This window comes from Ursus arctos, unplaced genomic scaffold (genome assembly GCF_023065955.2).
Source record: "Ursus arctos isolate Adak ecotype North America unplaced genomic scaffold, UrsArc2.0 scaffold_22, whole genome shotgun sequence".
Classification (NCBI taxonomy): domain Eukaryota; kingdom Metazoa; phylum Chordata; class Mammalia; order Carnivora; family Ursidae; genus Ursus; species Ursus arctos.
The window spans coordinates 23,712,854-23,732,746 of record NW_026622897.1 but is presented as its reverse complement, the minus strand read 5'-3'; the positions used below and the strand labels follow the sequence as shown (position 1 = coordinate 23,732,746).

The 19,893-nt window shown below is 45.9% G+C and overlaps 1 protein-coding gene across 1 annotated transcript in view; it reads right to left on the bottom strand.

Moving 5' to 3' along the window:
• The window catches only part of BARX2 (BARX homeobox 2), a 74,832-nt gene extending 70,140 nt beyond the window's left edge, over positions 1-4,692 (bottom strand). Inside the window, exon 1 of the mRNA XM_026505403.4 lies at positions 4,228-4,692. Within this exon, the coding sequence (XP_026361188.2) occupies positions 4,228-4,414 (187 nt within the window). The 5' untranslated portion in view covers positions 4,415-4,692. The remainder of the gene's footprint in view (positions 1-4,227) is intronic.
• Between the last annotated feature and the right edge of the window lie 15,201 nt (positions 4,693-19,893).

Genomic DNA, 19,893 nt, shown 5'->3' with positions numbered 1-19,893 from the left:
GACACCCAATCTTTGTGATAAAAATGAACCCAAGGACACCACCCCAGAGTACGTGTTTCTCTTGGACCTACCAAAGGATAAAATGTTCTCAGTGCCACCTCTTAAGATAAACACCCTTCCCCAAGTGCCCCTTTTAATTGGCTGGTTGACTGTCCCTTGGGTGTGACTGCACGGATTTCTCCCGGGTATGTAACCAACTTGGAAAAGTCTTCCTGATTTCTGAGTACCCTAAAAAGAAGGACAGTGGTGTACAGCGTGGACTAAAACTGTGTCTAAGCACTGATGTGACCCTGGTGCTTCACAAAAAAAGGGATATTCTGCTGAGGGAGATTGGTCCGTGATCTCTGTGGTCCCTTCCAGCTCCGGACCTCAACAGTCGGATCTCCAAGGCTGGCCACTGAGGGTGACCGGGAGACCCAACAGAACCGTCCCGCCAGAGAAGGAGGAAGACGTTCGCCTGTAGGTTTCAGTGGATTAATTAAAAGCCATGTGCTGGTCACAGGCTGCAAAATGTCCTAATAGCTACATTCACCTTCCCCCACAGAATGCGCATGTGCGCATCTAGGGTAATTCTAGGTTGTAAGTATAAATAACTATAATAGAATTGTAAGTAATTAGCACAGTAGGTTGGCTTCTCAGTATCCACAAGACAATGTATCTTAGGATAAATGGCTGTAGCCTTGTTTTCGTGAAGCAGGCTATTCATCTTTTCCAAACTCTGCCTGTCTCTAAAGATCAAACTGAAAGAGAGAGCCTTCAACAACGACCTGCTGAGATCTCTGCACTATACTCCATTCTGAGAAGCCAGATTTCTTCGGGCAACTTCCACCAAAAAACATTAATCAACAACCAGGAAAATGAAAAAATGCACTCGAGGGTTAAGTAGTATGTATGATATCCTCAACGGCACCTCCGTTTTGGCCTTTAATCACTGTCAACAACGTTCTAACGTTTATGAGAGGTTGCTCGTGATTTCTAAATGGCAATATATTTCCATTCTCAATGAGAATGACGGTTACCAGATTAAAAAAAAAAAAAACCCAACGTGTTATACACTAAATAAATCCTAAACATATTTCACACCCCATCAGTGGTCCAAGTAACAAACATTTTTCCAAAGCAAGGCTCTCTTTGGGCTTGGTTTCTTAAATTTTCTTTTAAATCTAATGACAAATGTTCCTTCAGTTTGGCTTCAAAGGACAGGATTCCCTTTCTCACTGCTTATTACGTGATGTAGAACATCTCTTGGGAAACTTACATAAATTTAGAGACAGCCTTCGAAGCCTAAAATGACTGTATTTGTAAGAAGAAAGGGCCCGTTCCAACGAACAACACTTTTTCTGGAGGTTGAGTATTCCGTCACGGTTAGAGTGTCTAAGAATACATTTCTGTTAGGTGATCATCTGCCTCATGAAAAATGTTTCCATTTCTCAATTTACTTGAATACATGCTCTTCTGCCCGAGGAGACTCCGTACCATAAACTGGCATTTGGATTACTAAATCTAGACAATGCGGACTGCTTAATTCTGCAGAGGTTTCTTAAATGTTGTAGCTTTTTTTTTTCACCCCAATTTTATACACTCATTGTGCAGGGTAGTAACGTTTTTTGGGTTTTTGGGTTTTTATCTTATTTCATTATTATCTTATTTCATTACCTGACAAAGTTCACTTTCGGTAGCTATTTAAATCTTAATAACAGCAAACTGAAGGATGAGAGAAAGTTCAGTAACTTTAATTACAATGTATGCTTTTCACTTGATTTGAACTTTTTATACATCGGTTCAGCCAAAAGTGCTAAATATTTATTTCTATCCAGGAAAAAAAAAATACACACACACACACACACACACACACACACACACACACACTTGTATTGAATGCAGAATGCCAGTAACTTAATGCCATTTTTAATTAATAAAAAAAAGATTAAATTTATCTAGGCTAAGATTTTTGATCTTGAACATAACCGTTAAAAACAACAAAAATGCTTTGAAGGTGTGGTATTTGCAAAACCCTTGAGAAGTCACTAATGGGATTCCGATGATCTAATACATGTAAGGCTTTAACTGTAATCGTAAACCCACTAAAGGCTTATGACCTGAAAGTATGGAATATTGTAGCCAGTTTTTATGGGTTTCATTCCACTGGCAAATCCCAGTTTCTATATTTTAAATCTCAACTAGCACAAAATCACAACATTTTTCAAAAGAACAATCTAAAGAAAGTAAACACTGGAATGACAAGGCAAGAAAACCATTACCAACAGCCCACCCTTTCACACAAACCATCAATGAACTTCAAAAGCACAAGACCAAGCAAAACTTAGTTCGTGATACACATGCAATTCACCCTTATACATTCTCAAAACTGCATATGAATCACCTTATTTTCCTCTGACTTATTTCCATACAAGGCTCCGTGAAACACAGAACTTACTCAGCCCCTATTGATGACTGGACCACTGTTTTCTGAGGCTATTTATTACTCTTCTTTTTTTCTTTTAGCATGTTTTTGCTATGATCCAATTCTGTAACTGCTAAAAGCCAGGAAAATCTGCCTTTGGGTCCATGCAGAGCACAAAGCCACTAAAAATTTTGCCGGCCCTGTGCTATACTTCAGTGCTGAGAATCGTTCTGTTTAGTCCGAGGGTCCTGCAGGAATGCAATGTTGTAGCAGGATGCATTGAAATTTGTGATTAAATCTTTTTTTTTCCTCAGAGAGGCTTGAGTTATTATAGCAAGTGATGATTTACGCTCAATACAAGACTCAGCCTACCACCCCTACCTAATATACATGCAGATTATTCATTCAAGGGTTTATACACCCATGGCAGGCACATAATTGTAAAAATATAAACATCAAGGATATTTACCTTATTTCTAAAGTTTTTTATTTGTTTCTCGTCTCATATACTTCTTGGTCCTTAAAATTTAGTATTGCATGCATACTGTTATGGGCTATCAGGCCTAATTCTACCTTACAGATAAAATTTATTCTATGAAGGCATACCTGAATATTGTATTCATTTCATAACCAAATACATATGGAAACAACTTGGTTTTCAAAGAACTTTGCTGTAAGTATTTACATACATTATGAACTGATTGTCCTACAGGGACAACTCATCAAACTGAAAGAAAAATCTAGGATTCTAAGCCTTGTGCAATAGAAGCTTCTGGCCTAAAAGTTCAAAAAAAAAAAAAAGTCTTTTAAAAACACTGCTAGCTCTTCACTTTACTTTTTCAACGGAAGTATAACAAAATTATTTATTTCAGGGCACCCACGCAACAAACATAACCTCAAAGTTTCTTTTAGTTGGGAAATACTGAATTTTTACCTTTAGTTGAAAGCACAGGGGGTCACTTGTTTTTGATAAAAACTGTTTTAACTTCTTTTTTTTCTATACCTGCTTTTCCATAGCCTAAATCTTTATACAGCCAGGGCACTTTGAAACTTGGAGCTTCTCTTAATGCGCTCAAAGTTTTAAAAATACCTTCGGATTTCCTTTCCACATAAACCTACGACTTTTTCAATATGTTTATTAAATTTTTTTTTTTTTATCTTTCCTAGTGGTCTTAGTTAGGCTCTTGTGGTTAGAGGAATCCAGACGTGAAGACTGTTTTTATTGTTATAACTGTTGTTTTTTCAGTCGCTTAAAACAAAAGGGGGTGACCTGCTCAGCGGGCACCACAGGCCACGTATTCCAGAACCACTGCCCCAGAGGGAGATCTTTTTAGGAAAAGTTCAAGGATTTCAGGATTTTGTTGAGAAGCTCAGGATACCGATTTACTTGTTAATTTCCCAGTGGAGACAAGAGGAGGTTGGACAAGCTAACTCCAGGGGAGCGACACCACTTCCTGAAACGGTGATTTTAGGCGGGGAACCGGGTCAAGTGTTTGAACTTTCTGACCGAAAACCACAGCGGCGCTGGGCAGGAGGCGGCTTTCTCCCGCGAGCAGGGTCGCCGGCGTGGCACGAGCGGCCGCTGCTAGGGGCCCGCCGCCTCCGCTCCACTTCCAGCCTTGCGATCGACACCTTGCCTGGCCCGTCCCAGGTCGCGGACGCCTTGGCGATGCCCGCCGCTGACGAGTCCAGACCCCCGGCACGGGCACGGGAGAAGAATCCCCTCGCCCTCCGGTGGGAGGACGGAGGCGGGAAAGCGCCCGACACCCGCGCGAAAACCACGGCACCCCACTAAGTCCCCCACCCTCGGCGGGGCGTCTTACCCGTACAGGAATGCAGGGGTTTGGGTCGCACGACCAGCGACGGGCACACGGAGTAGAGGGAAAGTTTCTCAAAGTAGTCGCAGGTCTCCTTGGAAAGGATCTCGTCGATCATGAAAGTCTTGTAGCGCCGCCTGGCTGCTTTGAGTTGGCCGGGCGAGCTCAGCCGCAGCTCCGCGTGGCAGTGCATGGTGAGCCGGGGAGAGCACCGGCCGGCCGGGGCCGCGGGGGCTGGCGCGCCGGCGGGGGCCTCAGCCCCGCTCCTCGGCCGCCGGGGAGGCGGCGGGCAAGGGAGGCGCGCGGAGGGGAGCGGGCACCGGGCGCGCCGGCCGCGCGTCTAGACCCACCCGCGGATCAGCATCTTCGCGGAGCCTTTTTGGGACAGCGCAGCTGTCAATCAGCGCGCGCTTCCTGCGGGGCCAGGTGCCGAGCAGCGCCGAGGGGCGTCGGCGCCCACCCCGCCCAGCCCGCCCGTGCAAGCCGGCCTCGGACCTGCACGCCTCGTGCCCGCCTCTCTCGCTCGCCTCCTCCCGCCTCGCGGTGTCTCGCGCTCCTCTGCCAGCCTCTCTATTTTAAGACACTCGCTTTGGCTCTCCTCCCCGCCCCCCTCCTGGGACGAGCTCCAGGTGTGTGTGCCGAGTGTGCGCGCTCGGGTGTGCGCGCGGTGCGAGGAGCGCGCGCCGCCCCCGCCCGCGGGCCGGGCCTGGGCTGCTCCTCCGGGACGCGACCCCGCGCACCTCCTGGGCTGGGTCCCGTGCGCGCAACCCGCAACCCGGTGAGCAGGCGCGTCTAGGTCTCTTGCCAGAAAGAAGTCGAGTCCTTGCTGAGGCTTGCGAGGCTGCGGGCCACAGAGCCAGCGCCCCAAGGACCTGTGTGTCTTTCTCCCCGGTTTCCCAAGGACCCGCGGCCTCCCCTGCAGTTCACTACGCTCTGGGCCCGCGCGGAGCCGCACACTTGACCGCCCCGACGAGATCCCAAACCATGCCTGACCCTTGCCCTGACCGTTATCCCAATAATAAATTATACAAATGAAAAAGCAATCCCCCAAAAGCTTGCGTTCTTTTTTCTATTTTAAGGTTTATGAACTGTTTTCGCCGCCGGAAGGGCCAGAGCAGCGCGATCCCGAGGTTCCCGCGGGCCCTCCGGCGGTCAGTCCCTCTCGAGGATTCTGGTCGCCCGATGCTCCCTGCAGTGCGGCTTTCGTTCCTGGGTCCTGCACGACGCTTAGGGTTCGGGGAGCCCCGAAGACACGCGCTTATTGGGTGGCTTGCCTCCCTCCTCCTGGGCTCCCAACCTCCGAGTCTGTTCCAATCAGTATCTGTACGAACTTCTGTGTTAAATTGGAATTGGTGGGCGAGGGGGACCCCCCCACCCCCCCACCCAGTCTCGGCGCCCGGGAAGGCTCCGGCCACAACCTCCCGGTAGCACCGGTTTCCCACGATTTTGTCTCTGAACTGGTGTGCGCGGGGCCGGAAGGAAAAAGCACGAGAGGGAGATTGAGAATTATAGACGCGGATGGCCTTCTCCGAAACCGAGTTTGGGGCTGGTGACATCTCGCTGGAAACCTGGAGGCGGCCCGGAGTCGCGGCGGGCTCGGTGCAGAGTTGCTCGCCCAGGAGCCCGAGTTGCCGCGGTTGCAAGCGGACCCGCGCCCCTGGGCAGGGGTTTCAAGTCGGACGGAAGGGACACACCTGGAGGACTGAGTAGGCGCTTAGAGAAAATAGATAGCAAGAAGCCGAATTAGAGCCTGGTATTAGACATGGCTCACAACGCGACTTTGAGGATCTTCATTCTCGATGTGTTCCCGGGTGCCGGGGCTCCCTACTCCTCTCCTCCTCTCCATTTAGAATTGTTTTCGTTCATTCCCCACGCGCAGGCGGCTCCGGGGCCCGCGGAGACTGCGGTCAGGTGTCCCGGCGGCGGAGCGCGTCCCCCCGCAGGGACGCGAGGTCGCCGCGAGGGGCCCGGGAGCGCCCCGGGCTCTGGTGACCAGCAGTCCCCGCCGCCTGTCCGCTGTCCGGCGCGGGGTGGGGGTGGGGGAACCTCTCCCGGCTGAGCCCGGGCCCCGCCGCCGGGTGCCAGCCCCGAGGGGTTCTCCAGGGCGCGGGCGCAGCTGGGACTGGCGGCGCTGCGAGCCGGGGACAGGTCCCAAGGGCACGACGCCCGCTCCGAAGACAATCGTGGGTGGGGGGTTATATTTTCCCCCTGGCAAGCGCAGAGCTGTTGACAGGAGCCTAGAAACGGAGTGTTTGGTGGGATTCGAGAGACCGCGGCGTGGGGGCGACCCCACCCGCAACGCGGACCGCGAGGCGTGCTCGAGCGCTTGGGGCACAGCACCTGAGCGACAGACTCTCCTTGCACCCGGCGACCCTGCGAGGGACTGAGCGTTACCCGTGGGGACTGTTTGCCGGGTCCTGCCGGGCGCTTACAGGACGCGCTTACCCCGAGTTACTCTTCCAGGCCCTGCCTCTGCCCGGCCCTTTCCCCCTGCGAAGTCTTTTCTCCCTTCCCGGACTTATTTTCCCCGTCTCACTCTCCCTGTTCCTTTAACTGCCTTGACTCCTTCCACCTCTTCCTCCCCAATCCTCCCTTTCCCCCACTCTTCCCAACACTTCGGCCTCGCCTCCCCTGTGGGACGTCCCCCTCCTCTTTTCTCTTCTGCCCTCCCTTCTCTTCTTCACCCCATCTTCCATCCTGGTTTCTCTTTTTCTTTCTGCCCTCCTCCTCCCTCCCTTGCCTCTTCTCCTCTTCCTCTCTTCCTTCCCTCTCTCCACATCCGGATCTGCAGCCGCGCTCGCGTGTCCCTGAGTCGCGGCGCTGCCACACGAGAGGCTGCCGGCAGCGCGCGGCGGTGACAGCGCCGAAAGTCCGGGTCACCGTGCCCGGCGGGCGGAAATCGGCCTCGCCTCAGCGCCCCCCCACCCGCCCCCCAGCCCTCTGCTCCCCGCTAGGGCTCTTGACCAAAATTTGCTCACACTCTCCTGGAGACTGTCCTTTGATTTGAAATCTGCAGGGTTTTAAATAGCTAAAGAATTTCGATTCAACTCCTTGGATTTTCCACCTTCTCGATTTTCTGCTACAGAGGCCAGGCCTCGCAGAGGAGGCCTGAGGACATACGTTCCAGGTGTAGGGGGCAGAGAGATTCCAGATCGTGGAATCTGGGGCCTCCAGCTCTCTGTCGCTTATAATTGAAGCTGAGCCTCAGTTTTTTCATTTATAAGTGGAAATCAGAATACCTACCTACTTACAAGGTTGGCCTTTCATAATCCATGCCCTCACACAAGCTGTGTCCCTTATGGGAATGCCCTCCACAGCTCAGTCCCTCCCTCCTTCACTGCCTGAAAAACTAGTTCAAGACCCATCTCAAATGTCACCTCTGCTGAGAACCGTCTCCCCACTCCTCAAGGCTGTTGATTCCTACCTCTGCCTTAGTGGTTCCTTTTTGCACTATTGTTGCATGTTTATTTCACCCACTGGAGGACAAACTCCTGGTGTGTTCTCCAGCCTGGCAACTGGCACACAGTAGGTTTTCAGTAAGCGTGTCATGAATAAATGAATGCAGAGGGGAGCTTGGGTGACGCCGTCCATTAAGCATTGGACTCTTGGTTTGGGCTCAGGTCATGATCTCAGGGCTGAGATGGAGCTGGAGTGGGGCTCCCCACTCAGCGCCCAGTGTGCTTGAGACTCTCTCCCTCTCCCTCTGCCCCTCCCCCTCCTCTATAATAAATACATAAAATCTCTTAAAAGAAATGAATGCATGAAAGCTGGGATCGTTACATAATGTGTGTGAAAGACCCAAGCACATGATGGGACTTCAAATCTTAATTTGTTGTACTGAATTTGTCTTTCTCCTCAAATGAGTCTTTGCCACTCTCTTTCCTCGATATTTTTGGTGTTTTAGGAATGGCACCTAGCCCAATTCCCATTTCGCTCCCATTTCTCTCTTTTCACTCGCTCTCTCCTTCTCTCAGGCTGTAAAGGGCTTCTGTGGGAGGAAGCACACCCCGGCTGTCAATCACGAAGTGGGGCTTTGGTCAGGAATAGTCAGGGGTTTAGTTTCCAACATTAATGAAGTGGCTGGAATAGCAAACATCTGCCAAAGAGACTCAAACCTTTTCCAGCTGCTGGAGACCCACAGACACTTCCCAGCCTCCAGTGACTCTACCCAGGCAGTGTCTGCCCCCCGTGCCCAGGGAGGGGAACACACACAGAGAGGAACGGGCCCGTCTGCACTGAGCCACACTTGGGCAGGCATAGAAGGGGCTAACAATTCATACCCTCCCAGAGGTTTCAGAAAATCAGCCCCCCCATTCCATCTGGCACCTGATACCTCGGGATAGAGCCCAGCCAGAAAGAAGGGGACGAGGACATCTCTGCAACATTGGGAGGCTCTGACAATCAGAAACCAAAGAATCCCTCTTTCCTACTTCAGCTCGTATCTGGTATCTCCACTCAACTAAAACTCATAAAAGTGGGTTTTAAAAAAAGATGTATGTATTTATTTTAGAGGGTGGGGGGAAGGGCCAGAGAGAGGGAGAGACAGAATCTCAAGCAGACTCCGCACGGAGCATGGAGCCCCACCGGGGGCATGGAGCCCGATCCAGGGTGTGGAGCCCAATGTGGGGCTCAATCCCATGACCCTGAGATCACTACCCGAGCTGAAACCAAGAGTCTGAAGCTTAACCGACTGAGCCACCCAGGTGTCCCTAAAACAAAATGGTTTTGAAAATCCTAGGGCTGCATTTAAATTGCATGCAGGCTCTAACCCTAGATGAACTCAGCTTGATGTCTAGTTTATGCCGTTTCTGATCTTGGACTATGTGTCGATGTACATATTCAGAACGAGCCGTGCCAGAAGTCTTATAAGTACATTCCCACCAGCTTTTCTCCAAAGAGGAGAAGGGGATAAAAGAACTTTTTCTATTCTAATAAAGTGTATTTAATAACTTGTATTTCAGTCGCGAAGTTTTGAAATCGTTTCAGACATGTAAAAGCAAGAGAGGGAAAGCCTTGTAAGCTAATATTCCCCTGGGCCCCAGGGCCATGCCAAAACTGCCGTATGGGGAGCCCAGCGCGGCCGTCTTGCACAAGAAGCTATCGGAGGCACACAAGGAGGCCGGCTTATCTGTAATGATGATATTAATTTACAAAAACTGCTCTCATACATTGTAAAGCATCTTTTTAAGAGAGGGCGCAAATGTCATCCACTTGATAAATGGGTTTGGGAAGGTCTGACTAAATCCTTCTGTCCTTTCTCAAAACATCTTTCTGGAGGAAAAGTTTTAACTGGAAAAAAAAAAAAAGCATATCGACTCAGACAATAGTTGTATCTACGGTGCATGGAAATGCCACTAAGCCACCCCATGTTTCCAAAAATTTTAGAAGTTTGGTATACAGATTAAAATAATTTATTTTGCTAATCCTTTCCCTTCCCCTCCCCCCCCCTTTTTTTACTGGTGCTTCCCTGGCCTCAAACAGCCCTATTTCTGCCACTAGCCTGTGTGCCTCAATTATCTCAGCTGAGTGACATAGCCAGGAAAATAAAATGTAATCTTTCCTATCTTTTTCATAATGTGGTGAAAACAAACATGGACGTTTAGAGCATCCCAGGCTTGGACATTATTTTTAACCCTTCACTAAGGAGAAAGCTACAGCCAGAGAGAAAGAAAAAAGGCACTTCTCAATATTCAGGGGAGCGGTGCCCTCGCTGTCTGGGCTAAGTGGAAAGAACTTCTGACCCAGGCAAATCTGGGAGCCATCCCTACCCAATCACTCAGTAACTTCCCTGACCTCTGGTCTCCAACAGTACCATGTGAGTGATACAGCCCGCTGCAAGGTTTGCTGGAGGGTTTCACGGAAGAGTGTGTGCCCAACACTCACTTATGCAAAGCCAGTCTTCCCTCCACATTTACCCTGAGCGCAATACTAAGCAATCGACTACCAAAAACCACCCCAGGGACGCCTGGTGGCTCAGTCGGTTAAGTGTCTGCCTTCGGCTCAGGTCATGATCCCAGCGTCCTGGGATGGAGTCCCACATCGGGCTCCTTGCTCAGCAGGGAGCCTGCTTCTCCCTCTCTCTCTCTCTGACAAATAAAGAAATAAAATCTTTAAAAAAAAAAAGTCACAAAATAAAACTGCATTTTCAAAAGCCCAGAGCCTTTGCTGTTTCACATGTGTTTGGGGTCGGTGTTGGCTCAGTGTTCAAAAGCCAGGATCAACGGAGAAATAAAGAGTTGGGGGGGGGAGGTGTTGGAGTGTGGGACTGTCGTTAACTATCAAGGAAATGGCCTGGCCACCAAGAGTCCCCAAAGTGCTCCTTAACATCTGGCACCTCGAGCCACAGACCCAGCACATCTGCAGGAGTCAATCACTCCAACCGGCCCTGGCTCAGTTATAGTTGTTACATTGTTTTGTCTGCCAGAAACAAAACAAAACAAAACAAAACAAAACAAAACAAAACAAAACAAAACAAAAAAACCATGATCCTGCACCCACTGGGTGACATCCCATTCAAATTATCTCATAAAATATTTTATTCTCTGTTTTGCCTCAAGCGGGCCTCGGCTAGGTTTCTCATGAATTCTTGCTAATCTTCCCTAACATGGGGCCAGTCAGCTACCCAGCAAGGCAGGATTTCAGAGAACAAATGGGGAGCAGTTGAACACTCCCAAATCCTGCTATCAAGGACAAGAAAGTTTCTGTGTCAGCCAGCACAGGGAAAGCTTCGAAGGGCCAGTCAGCCTTCTGAACCCATGAAGGTAAAATAACATTCATGAGAGCTTTGGGTGATTAAAGAAATCGCTGACATGACTGTTATCAGCTAATACAGAAGAGCACTGACTAGCAACACGGCGTGCCGTGTGCCCATCAGAGAATGCAATGTTCTCGGCGCTCCAGGTTCTTACGAAAGGAAGATTGTAGAAACTCCTGGATATAGGTGGTAAGCACCTGCCTAGTTCTAAGCGTAGAGGGCTTAGACAGCTGTTTGCTCACACAGCTGCCTGGGCCCAGAGCCTGTAAACTTTCTTTTTTTTAAGAGGAATGAAGAAATGGGTAGGAAAGAGGAATTTTTAAAGAGTTAAGAAGAGATATTTCAAAATCTTGTTGATCGGGATGCCTGGGTGGCTCAGTCAGTTAAGCATCTCCCTTTGGCTCAGGCCCTCATCCCGGGGTCCTGGGCTCGAGTCCCGCATCAGGCTCCACGCGGAGCAGGGAACCTGCCTCTGCCCTGCTTGTGCTTGTGTGCTCTCTCTCTCTCTCTGCCTGAAAAATAAATAAAATCTTAAAAAACAAAAAACAAAACAAAACAAAAAAACCTTGTTGGCGAAACACATTCAAGAGAAAGCCTTAATTTCAGGAGAAAAAAGAAAATGGAGCCAAGTTGCCCCACCAAACGTTCATATTTGCAGGGTCCTCCTCTCCTGGGCTCAGTCTGGGTTAGTAGGCCTTGATGCTGGGAACGGCATGTAGACAGTTTCCTTTTCTTTCTTTCTTTCTTTCTTTCTTTCTTTCTTTCTTTCTTTCTTTCTTTCTTTCTTTTTTTAAATTCATCCACCCCTCCCTCCTCCCTTTCTTTTTCTTTCTTCCTTTCTTTCTTCCTTCCTTCCTTTTTTTCTTTCTTTCTTTCTTTCTTTCTTTCTTTCTTTCTTTCTTTCACGATTTATTTATTTATTTGACAGAGAGAGCAAGGCGGGAAGGGGCAGAGGGAGAGGGAGAGAAATCCTTAAGCAGACTCCGTGCTGAGCACCCACTTGGGCACAAGGCTTGACCCCAGGACCCTGAGATCATAACCTGAGTGGAAACCAAGAGCCTGACACTTAACTAACTGAGCCACCCAGGTGCCCCTAGACTGTTTCCTTTTCTAAGAAATAAACCTCAATTTGAAATATTTCTTATGATGATTAGCTTTTAAGAGAAAATTGAGCTCTGTAAGCTATTCATAGTGAATACTTTTATTATCAGTAGAGATTACAACACAGCAAATGTGGTCAAGCAAAATGGAGCATCAAAAAATAATATGGAAAGTTCTGGTATTAAACACTCTCATCTAAAAGGCCCAGAACGTAAGAAAAATGCAAACATATCATTTTTTAGATAATCTGAGTCAAATGAAATTTTGCTTCAATTTTTTTCATCTGGAGACTTTTATGCAGAGAAATATTCCATTTCACTCTGAGTAGACAGCCTCAAGGACCATCTTTATAGATCTCTAATGCTTCTCCTTGCTTACTTTCAAAAGTTACAGGGATGCTAAGATCCAAATAGGCTATAAATTACCAAAGTATATGAATGAGGCGGTGCCAATCTCTATGCATCTCAATGACCCAAGCAGCCTGCGTTTTTAAAAGGGAGTTGAAGTCATCACAGAACAGAGAATCCCTGCAACTATTGCCAATCCACATCCTGATACGTTTACTTAACTCAATTATTGAGTCTCTTAGATTATGTCTACATAAGCTGCCAAAACATCTGGCCATTTCAATCAGTTCAATAAAAGGTTCTGCCAAGCCAAGGGAAAAATTAGTCAAATTAGTCCTTTGTATGGGCAGAACAATGGATTGTTTTCTCAGGGAAGACAGTAAGTGGATACAGCTCAAAAGGTTTTGGTTTTCTCTTCTGAAACCAGAACACAGTCCATAGTCCTGAAGGAGGTTGTGATTTTTATCAAGTTAATGTTTGGGAGGTGTTCTGACAGAATTTCAGTCCAAAACATTATCGGTATGAAGATGACATAGCCACGTTTCTGAGACAATTCTGTGCTCATTTGAATTCTCTGTTCTCCAGGCTGGGACCACGCCAGAATTAAGCCGGACTGTGTTTGCTAAATGTTGAGAAATAAAAGTAGCAAAACTAGAAACCACAGAATAGTATTTATTCCCCCTGGAACTTACTAGCGTTCCTGTGAGCAAGTGACCTCACTTTGAGGAATCTGACACATGATTTAAATTACCAAATGTAGGTGCATATAGCTTTCATCTAAGTCACTGTTGCACAGAATGTTTCTCTGTAAAATAGAAATAATGTACTTCTTTTATTTCTTCAGATAATCTTCTAAGATATCTTCAATGGATATTTGGAATTTCAAATCATTATCTTTATGGAGTGCATAGAGACAGCCCCAAGAAGAAACAACTACTCAGAGAAGGGGAGGGCGAGTTTTGGGATCCCAGCCCAACTTTCTGCTCATATTACCCCATTTTCCTCTCACACTAAGGTTCTCACTCAGGGACTAAAAATCCTCTGATTCAAAATGTTCTATGGAATGATTTGGTTCAGAAATCTGTATTAGAATGCAAACTCCTACTTGAATAAATGCACTTGGAAGAAAATATTTTCATATTCATTTCGGGCAACATTAAGTACAGCTAATCTACCCATGTCCAATTTTATATGGCTTTATTCTCTGTGCATTTATTTGAAGTTTTTTTAAAGCCATAGACAATTAGAAATAATTATTGTTATAACTGAATAATGTAAACTTTATATTGTCTGAGATGACTCACCCTCCCACTGAATATTCCAGAGTACATGATCTCTTAGGCTGATGTCTGCGTATAACTTGTTAACTGTCTATAGCTTAACTGTTAAGGGTTGTCAGTGAATCAGAAAAAAAGAAAAAAAAAAAAGAAAAAGAATGAAAAGAAAAGAAAAAAGAAAAAAAGTCTGTCTCCTTTGGGAGAGAAAATAGTTCTTTACTTCAAGGACAAAAAAATTAAAAGAAATCCAGTTTCCAGGTAGGAGGAAGATAATTTTTGAAAAAAAGAGTTGTATTTAGAACTTCAATCCAAGGAACATCTTGCTTTATAGAATCTGGGGTCCAATTAAGGCAAGGGTTTTAGCTTTGACACACGGAGGCTAGAGGTTGGTAGGGTCAAGACTTTTTGGGGAATTAGGCAGAAAGATTCTGGAACCAAGAACAGGAAGAATGAGGAAGATGAAATGGTGTGGAGGGTAGCTCGTAGTTCACTTCTTGTGGAAAGAACGAGAATTTGTTTTCCATCTGTAAGGACTAATTATGCAGAGTTTATGCCTTCATGTATCCAGTATAATTTTAGAAGACTAGGTTTTACTGCCCTGAAGACAATGGCTTGGAGACCAGACAGAGAACAGGGCCTAAGGGAGGGTGCAGAAGAGATGAGAGCCCCAGACTGGGTGTTGTGAACAGAATATGCAGATAGGGTCTTGAGAACCACAAAATGATTAACGAGCGCTTAAAGGAAAGTGCTCAACCTTGACTTCAAACTTTAGAATACACATGCACACACGCACATGCGCAGGCACACCAACTAGCCTACAAGCAGCTTACTGTCCTGATGACAAAGTAAGAAGTAATTTACAAGGTTACATTGTAGAATACAGAGAGACCCAAACAAAAGAGGCCAAATTAGTCACACACTGTTTGTGGGAATGTAAACTGGTATGACATTTCTGGAAGGCAGTTTGGCATTGTGTCTCAAATTCAAAATCAATCCAGTAAGCCCAACCTAAGAATTTAAACCAAGGTTGTGGTTCTCAGACATGACTGTACGCATAACGACCTGGTAGGAGAGCTTGTTTAAAAATTCCCAACTCCTGGGTCTCTCTCCCCGGAGATCTGTAGGTGTGAGAGCTGGTATTTTTAAACAAGCGGCCTTCTTAATTTTGCTACTGTCTATCAAACAGGTGCTAAAGAGATAATAGTAAAAGTGGGGAAAGCCGTAAGCAGAAACAAATATGTTAACTGTAAAATTCCATAAAATTGCAGGAATGGGAAAATCTCTTTCACATCTCTGAACCTCAGCTCCCTGTCTTTACAATAAAAATGCATACTCAATGCCGTTGCTGTGAGATTAAGTAAGGATTCCACATAAAAGCCTTAGACTATGCTTGACACGTTGTTAAAGATCAACAAATGCTAGCTACATTATGCAATGTTGAGTGGGGAAAAGGTATTTAAGTAATAGAACGTATACCACAGTTCAATTTTTGAAACACTGTTTATATACATATGCATATAGGGGCATCCTGGAGCCCGTTCAGACATAACAGCAATAAGTTCCTGACAGTGGAATTTCAAGGGAACTTACTTTCCTTTCTTAAGTTTTGAGTACTGCTCGAATTGTTTTACAATTAACACTTATCATTTTCCTCCCAAAACATTGTATTAACTTCAAAAAAATAAATCGTACTTCAATAATATCTTATGTTTGTATAACACTATCATTTACAGACAATTTCCAAGTATGTGACTTCATGGAAGCCTCACACAGGCCTGTGAATGAAAAAGGATGTTTTATTTCCATTTTACAGATGAGAAAAGGGAAGGTAGGAGTTTACTCGATACCCACACACTGCTTACATCGCAGATCCTAGGGGTTGAGAAAACCCAGGTCTTCTGAGCCCAACAGCATACTTTCTACTGGACATTGCTTCCTCACTGATCCCAGTTAATATCTTAAAAAACGGGGGTGGAGGGATTTCCAGTTTTACAGATGTGTATTTTTCTTATCCTCTGCATTTAAAAAAAAAAAAGGTAAGCATTTGATAAAACTGAGATAAATTGAATACTAACAAGCCTGATATGGAAACATATCAAAATCAGGTGTCTGATGCCAGTCTTCACCATTCACGTGCCCCGCAGCTTTGGGGGACACAAGCAGCCCTCTAAATACAGTCCCAATCGCCTGTTAAAAGTTAACAAATTCCAGGAGCAAAGCAAGTGAGTTGACAATGATGTAGAATGTGGACTGTCAGCGGGGTTTCTCTGAGCTCTCACCGGTTTGTTCAGCTCCTAGCTGTCAGGCCCAGGCGTCCAACAGAGCTTTGGGGCCAAACAAGTTCGGCTTTCCACCGCGCCTGGAACAGGGAGGGGATTCTAAGGGAGCAGCCGCTTCTCAGGACTGCGGTGTGGCCGACACTGCCCTCTATCGGATGAAGAGGAAGTGCAGCGTCTGTGCTGTGGAATCCCGTCTCCCTCTACTGGCAGAAAAAATAACTACACCGAAGATCCGCTTCAGTGATGTGGAGTCCACGACTGTCCGTCTGTGGTCCGTCCTCTCCACGTGGTCTCTGCACAGCCAAGCTCACGTGGTCTTCAGCAGCTATCATTCTATGGGTGTTCAGGGCAAATTTAAGTAACTCAGCCAATGGCTAACAGGTTCTCCTCTTCTCCAGTCTGGGGGCTCCTTAACCCCAATTCTGTGACACAAGTGTCAGGAGTGGCTATTCATTCCTAAAATAGTGAAGCGGATCAAGGGATACTCTTTCTCTTTGCTGATCTTAAACTCTAGTCTTCGTCCTCATACTATCACTCTCAAAGGTTCAAACTCTCCAGCTAAAATGGTTTTATATAATTTAATTCTACTAAAGGCATTTAACAAGGGAGGATATGAAAAGAACCCATAATACTAGGTAAAAAGTCTGCGGCACGAAATTACAAGATCCCGGACTGTGCCCCCAAGCCACGGATTAAGAGAGAATGCAGCTCCAGCCCCACGTAGCTTTGGGGGCCTCAACTGTAGGGAAAGGCTCACTCTCCCAAGTTGGTCTCAGAGATCTAATTAGTGGATGTTGGTAGGTCTCTCATGTGTTCAGCAATATGTACATACTTTTACATTTTAATTATGAATCAGGTGCACTAACAGTACTCTGAATTCATATGTGACACCGGGTGTCCTTTCACTCAGGTTATAAACCCTCTTGAAAAGAAGAGTTGAAGGTCCGACAAAGGAAAATGTAAGATGTAAAATATTAATAATGAGATGAATATAAAAGAAGAGAAAGAGAAAGAACTCAATATTTCCTATGGAGAGAAAGCCCTGACCCTATAAATTGTAAATTCAAAGCTGCCAGTGTCTTTGCTATTTTCTCATAAAAACAAAAAATAAATAAAAAATAAAAACAAAAAACCCTATTTCCTTATCCTCCCTCTTTTTGCAATGGATCATCCTGAGCAAATCAGTCTTGCCAGTTATGAAAAACAAGTTTTTACGTAACTACAGCAACTCCCCCTGCCCTCCACAAAATTTTCAAAACAAAACTTCAATTCACGTGACTTGCTAAAAGCACCGTGAGCCCATGGACAGTGGTTAAGAAGCTGGCTGAAGTGCTACTTTCTTAACGACTGTTCAGCCAATCAGATAACTGAGTTTGGGGACAGGATACTGTGATACTTCAATATCTTTAGTACCATGTTCTTTTTTGCATTGCATTGCATTGTCTTAATGGTGGCAGTGCCTTGTGATTTTGTGACATATCTAATGTCTGCAAATTGAACAAAGAGATCATCTAACCTACGAATAATTGTTAAGCATCCACTTTGCCCCAGGCACCGCGTTTGTTCAAAGAAATACACACTGCTAGTCCTCAGAGTAATACACCCAAAACAGACAGACTGATACCCAAGATTATGTACTGGGAACTATGGGAGCATGAAAGAGAGGTACCTAGTGTCAAGAGGGATCAGGGAAGGATTTCGAGAGGAACTGTTATCCTAGCTAAGACTGGAAGGGAGAGCAGGAGTGAGCAAGGGGTAAAGGAACTGGGGACAGCATTCGAGGCAGACAGGAAAATCATCGAAGACCTAAAGCCAAGTGAGAGTGTCCTGTGGTCCTGGCATCTGCAGTCCTGAATGTGGCTGAAGCATAGTTTAGAGGGGAAAGTCTTAAGAGGAAGTGAGAGGAGAAAATAGGGCCGGATCATAAAGCATCTCTTAAGCTACGTTTTCGATTTAAATTTTATTCTGAAACAATGATAGGCGCTGAAGGGTCTATAGCAGGACGATGACATAACCCCAGTTGTGCTTCCGAAAGCCCTGGCCATGCGTGTTTGCAGAGTACAGACCAGAGCAGAGCAGGGCATCCCCCTGGAGGCAGGAAAGCGAGTTCAGAAGTGACTACATTAACCCACGTGAGAGGCGGTAGTCTTCCGAAGTAAAGGGGATGAGAAGAACGGAGAGGTGGAAGTGGTTTTCAGAAAACAGAATCCGAGACTCAAGAATGATTTTGAGGTGGGGAAATAAGGAAGGCAAAGTCAAGAATGAGATCCATTTAATACCCAGAGTAAAAAGAACTCCCACAGCCACAAGAACACAAACGACCCGATTAAAAAGTAGGCAAGGGCTGTGAATAGATATTTCTCCAAAGAAGAGACACAAGTGGCTGATAAGCACATGAGAAAATGTTTAACGTCTTTAGTTGCCAGGCAAACGCAAATCACACCCACCCTGAGTTATTACCTCACACCTACTAGGATGGCCATCATCAAAGAACATGGAAAATAACCAGTGTTGGCAGGGAGGTGGGGAAATTGGAGCCCTTGTACGTCGCTGGTGGGAATATATGATGGTATGCTGCTGTGGAAAACAATGCCTCCAAAAACTCAATACGGTGTTCCCATATGGCCCAGCAGCTCCGATCCGAGGTACATACCATAAATAACTCAAAACAAGGATTTAAACAGTATATACCCAAGAGAATTGAAAATATACCATCAGGGGTGCCTGGGTGGCTCATTCGGTCAAGCAGCCAGCTCTTGATTTTGGCTCAGGTCATGATCTCAGGGTCCTGGGATCAAGCCCTCACGTTGGGCTCTGTGCTCCGTGGGAGTTTTGCTTGTGGATTCTCTCTCCCTCTGCCCCACCTCCCACTTGTGTGCTCTCTCTCTCTCAAATAAAAAAATGTTTTTTTTTTAAAAAAAGCATATCGTCCCCAAACATCTGCTTAAAAAAGAAGAAAATATACAATTATACAAAATTGTATATACAAATGTTCATAGCGCTATTATTTGTAATAGTTAAAAATTGGAAACAACCCCAAAGTCCATCAACCAGAGATTGGATAAATAGTGTTACATTCATACAATGGAATACTACACAGCAATCACAAACAAATTACAACTGCTAGACACACACCGTGCATGAATTCCATAGACAAAACTAAGTGTTAGAAGCTAGGCACAATAGATCAGTAAAGTGTGATTCCATTATAATGATGATGATAATGATGATGATGGTACGTTCTCCATGCCAGGTACAGTTCTTTTTTTTTTTTTTAATTCAATTAATTAACATATAGTGCACTATTAGTTTCAGAGGTGGAGTTTAGTGATTCATCAGTTGTATATATACCTAATGCTCATTATATGAAGTACCCTCCATTTATTTATTTATTTATTTTTAAATTAAACATCTCTCCTAAAGAGGTATGTGAATTTCTAAAAATATTTTATTTATTTACTTAGAGAACAAGAGAGAGAAAGAGCAAGAGCAGGGGGAGGGGCAGAGGGAGAGGGAGACGCTGAGCAGGGAGCCTGACTCGGGGCTCGATCCCAGGACCCCAGGATCATGACCTGAGCCAAAGGCAAATGCTCATCCGAAGGAACCACCCAGGTGCCCCCATTTTTGTTACTTTTAAGAGTAGACCAAACTAATCTGTAGTGAAATAAATCAGAATGGGGTCTACCTTTGGCAGATGTGGTGCCTTCCGAGGTGCTGGAAATGCTTGATGCCCTGACCTGGGTGCAAGGTACAAAGTGTGTACTTTTATAAAAAGTCCTGAAGGGACACCTGGGTGGCTCAGTCAGTGAAGCATCCGACTCTTGGTTTCAGTTCATGTCATGATCTCAGGGTCTTGAGATCAAGCCCCGAGTCGGGCTTCACGCTCAGTAGGGAGTCTGCTTGAGAACCTTTCT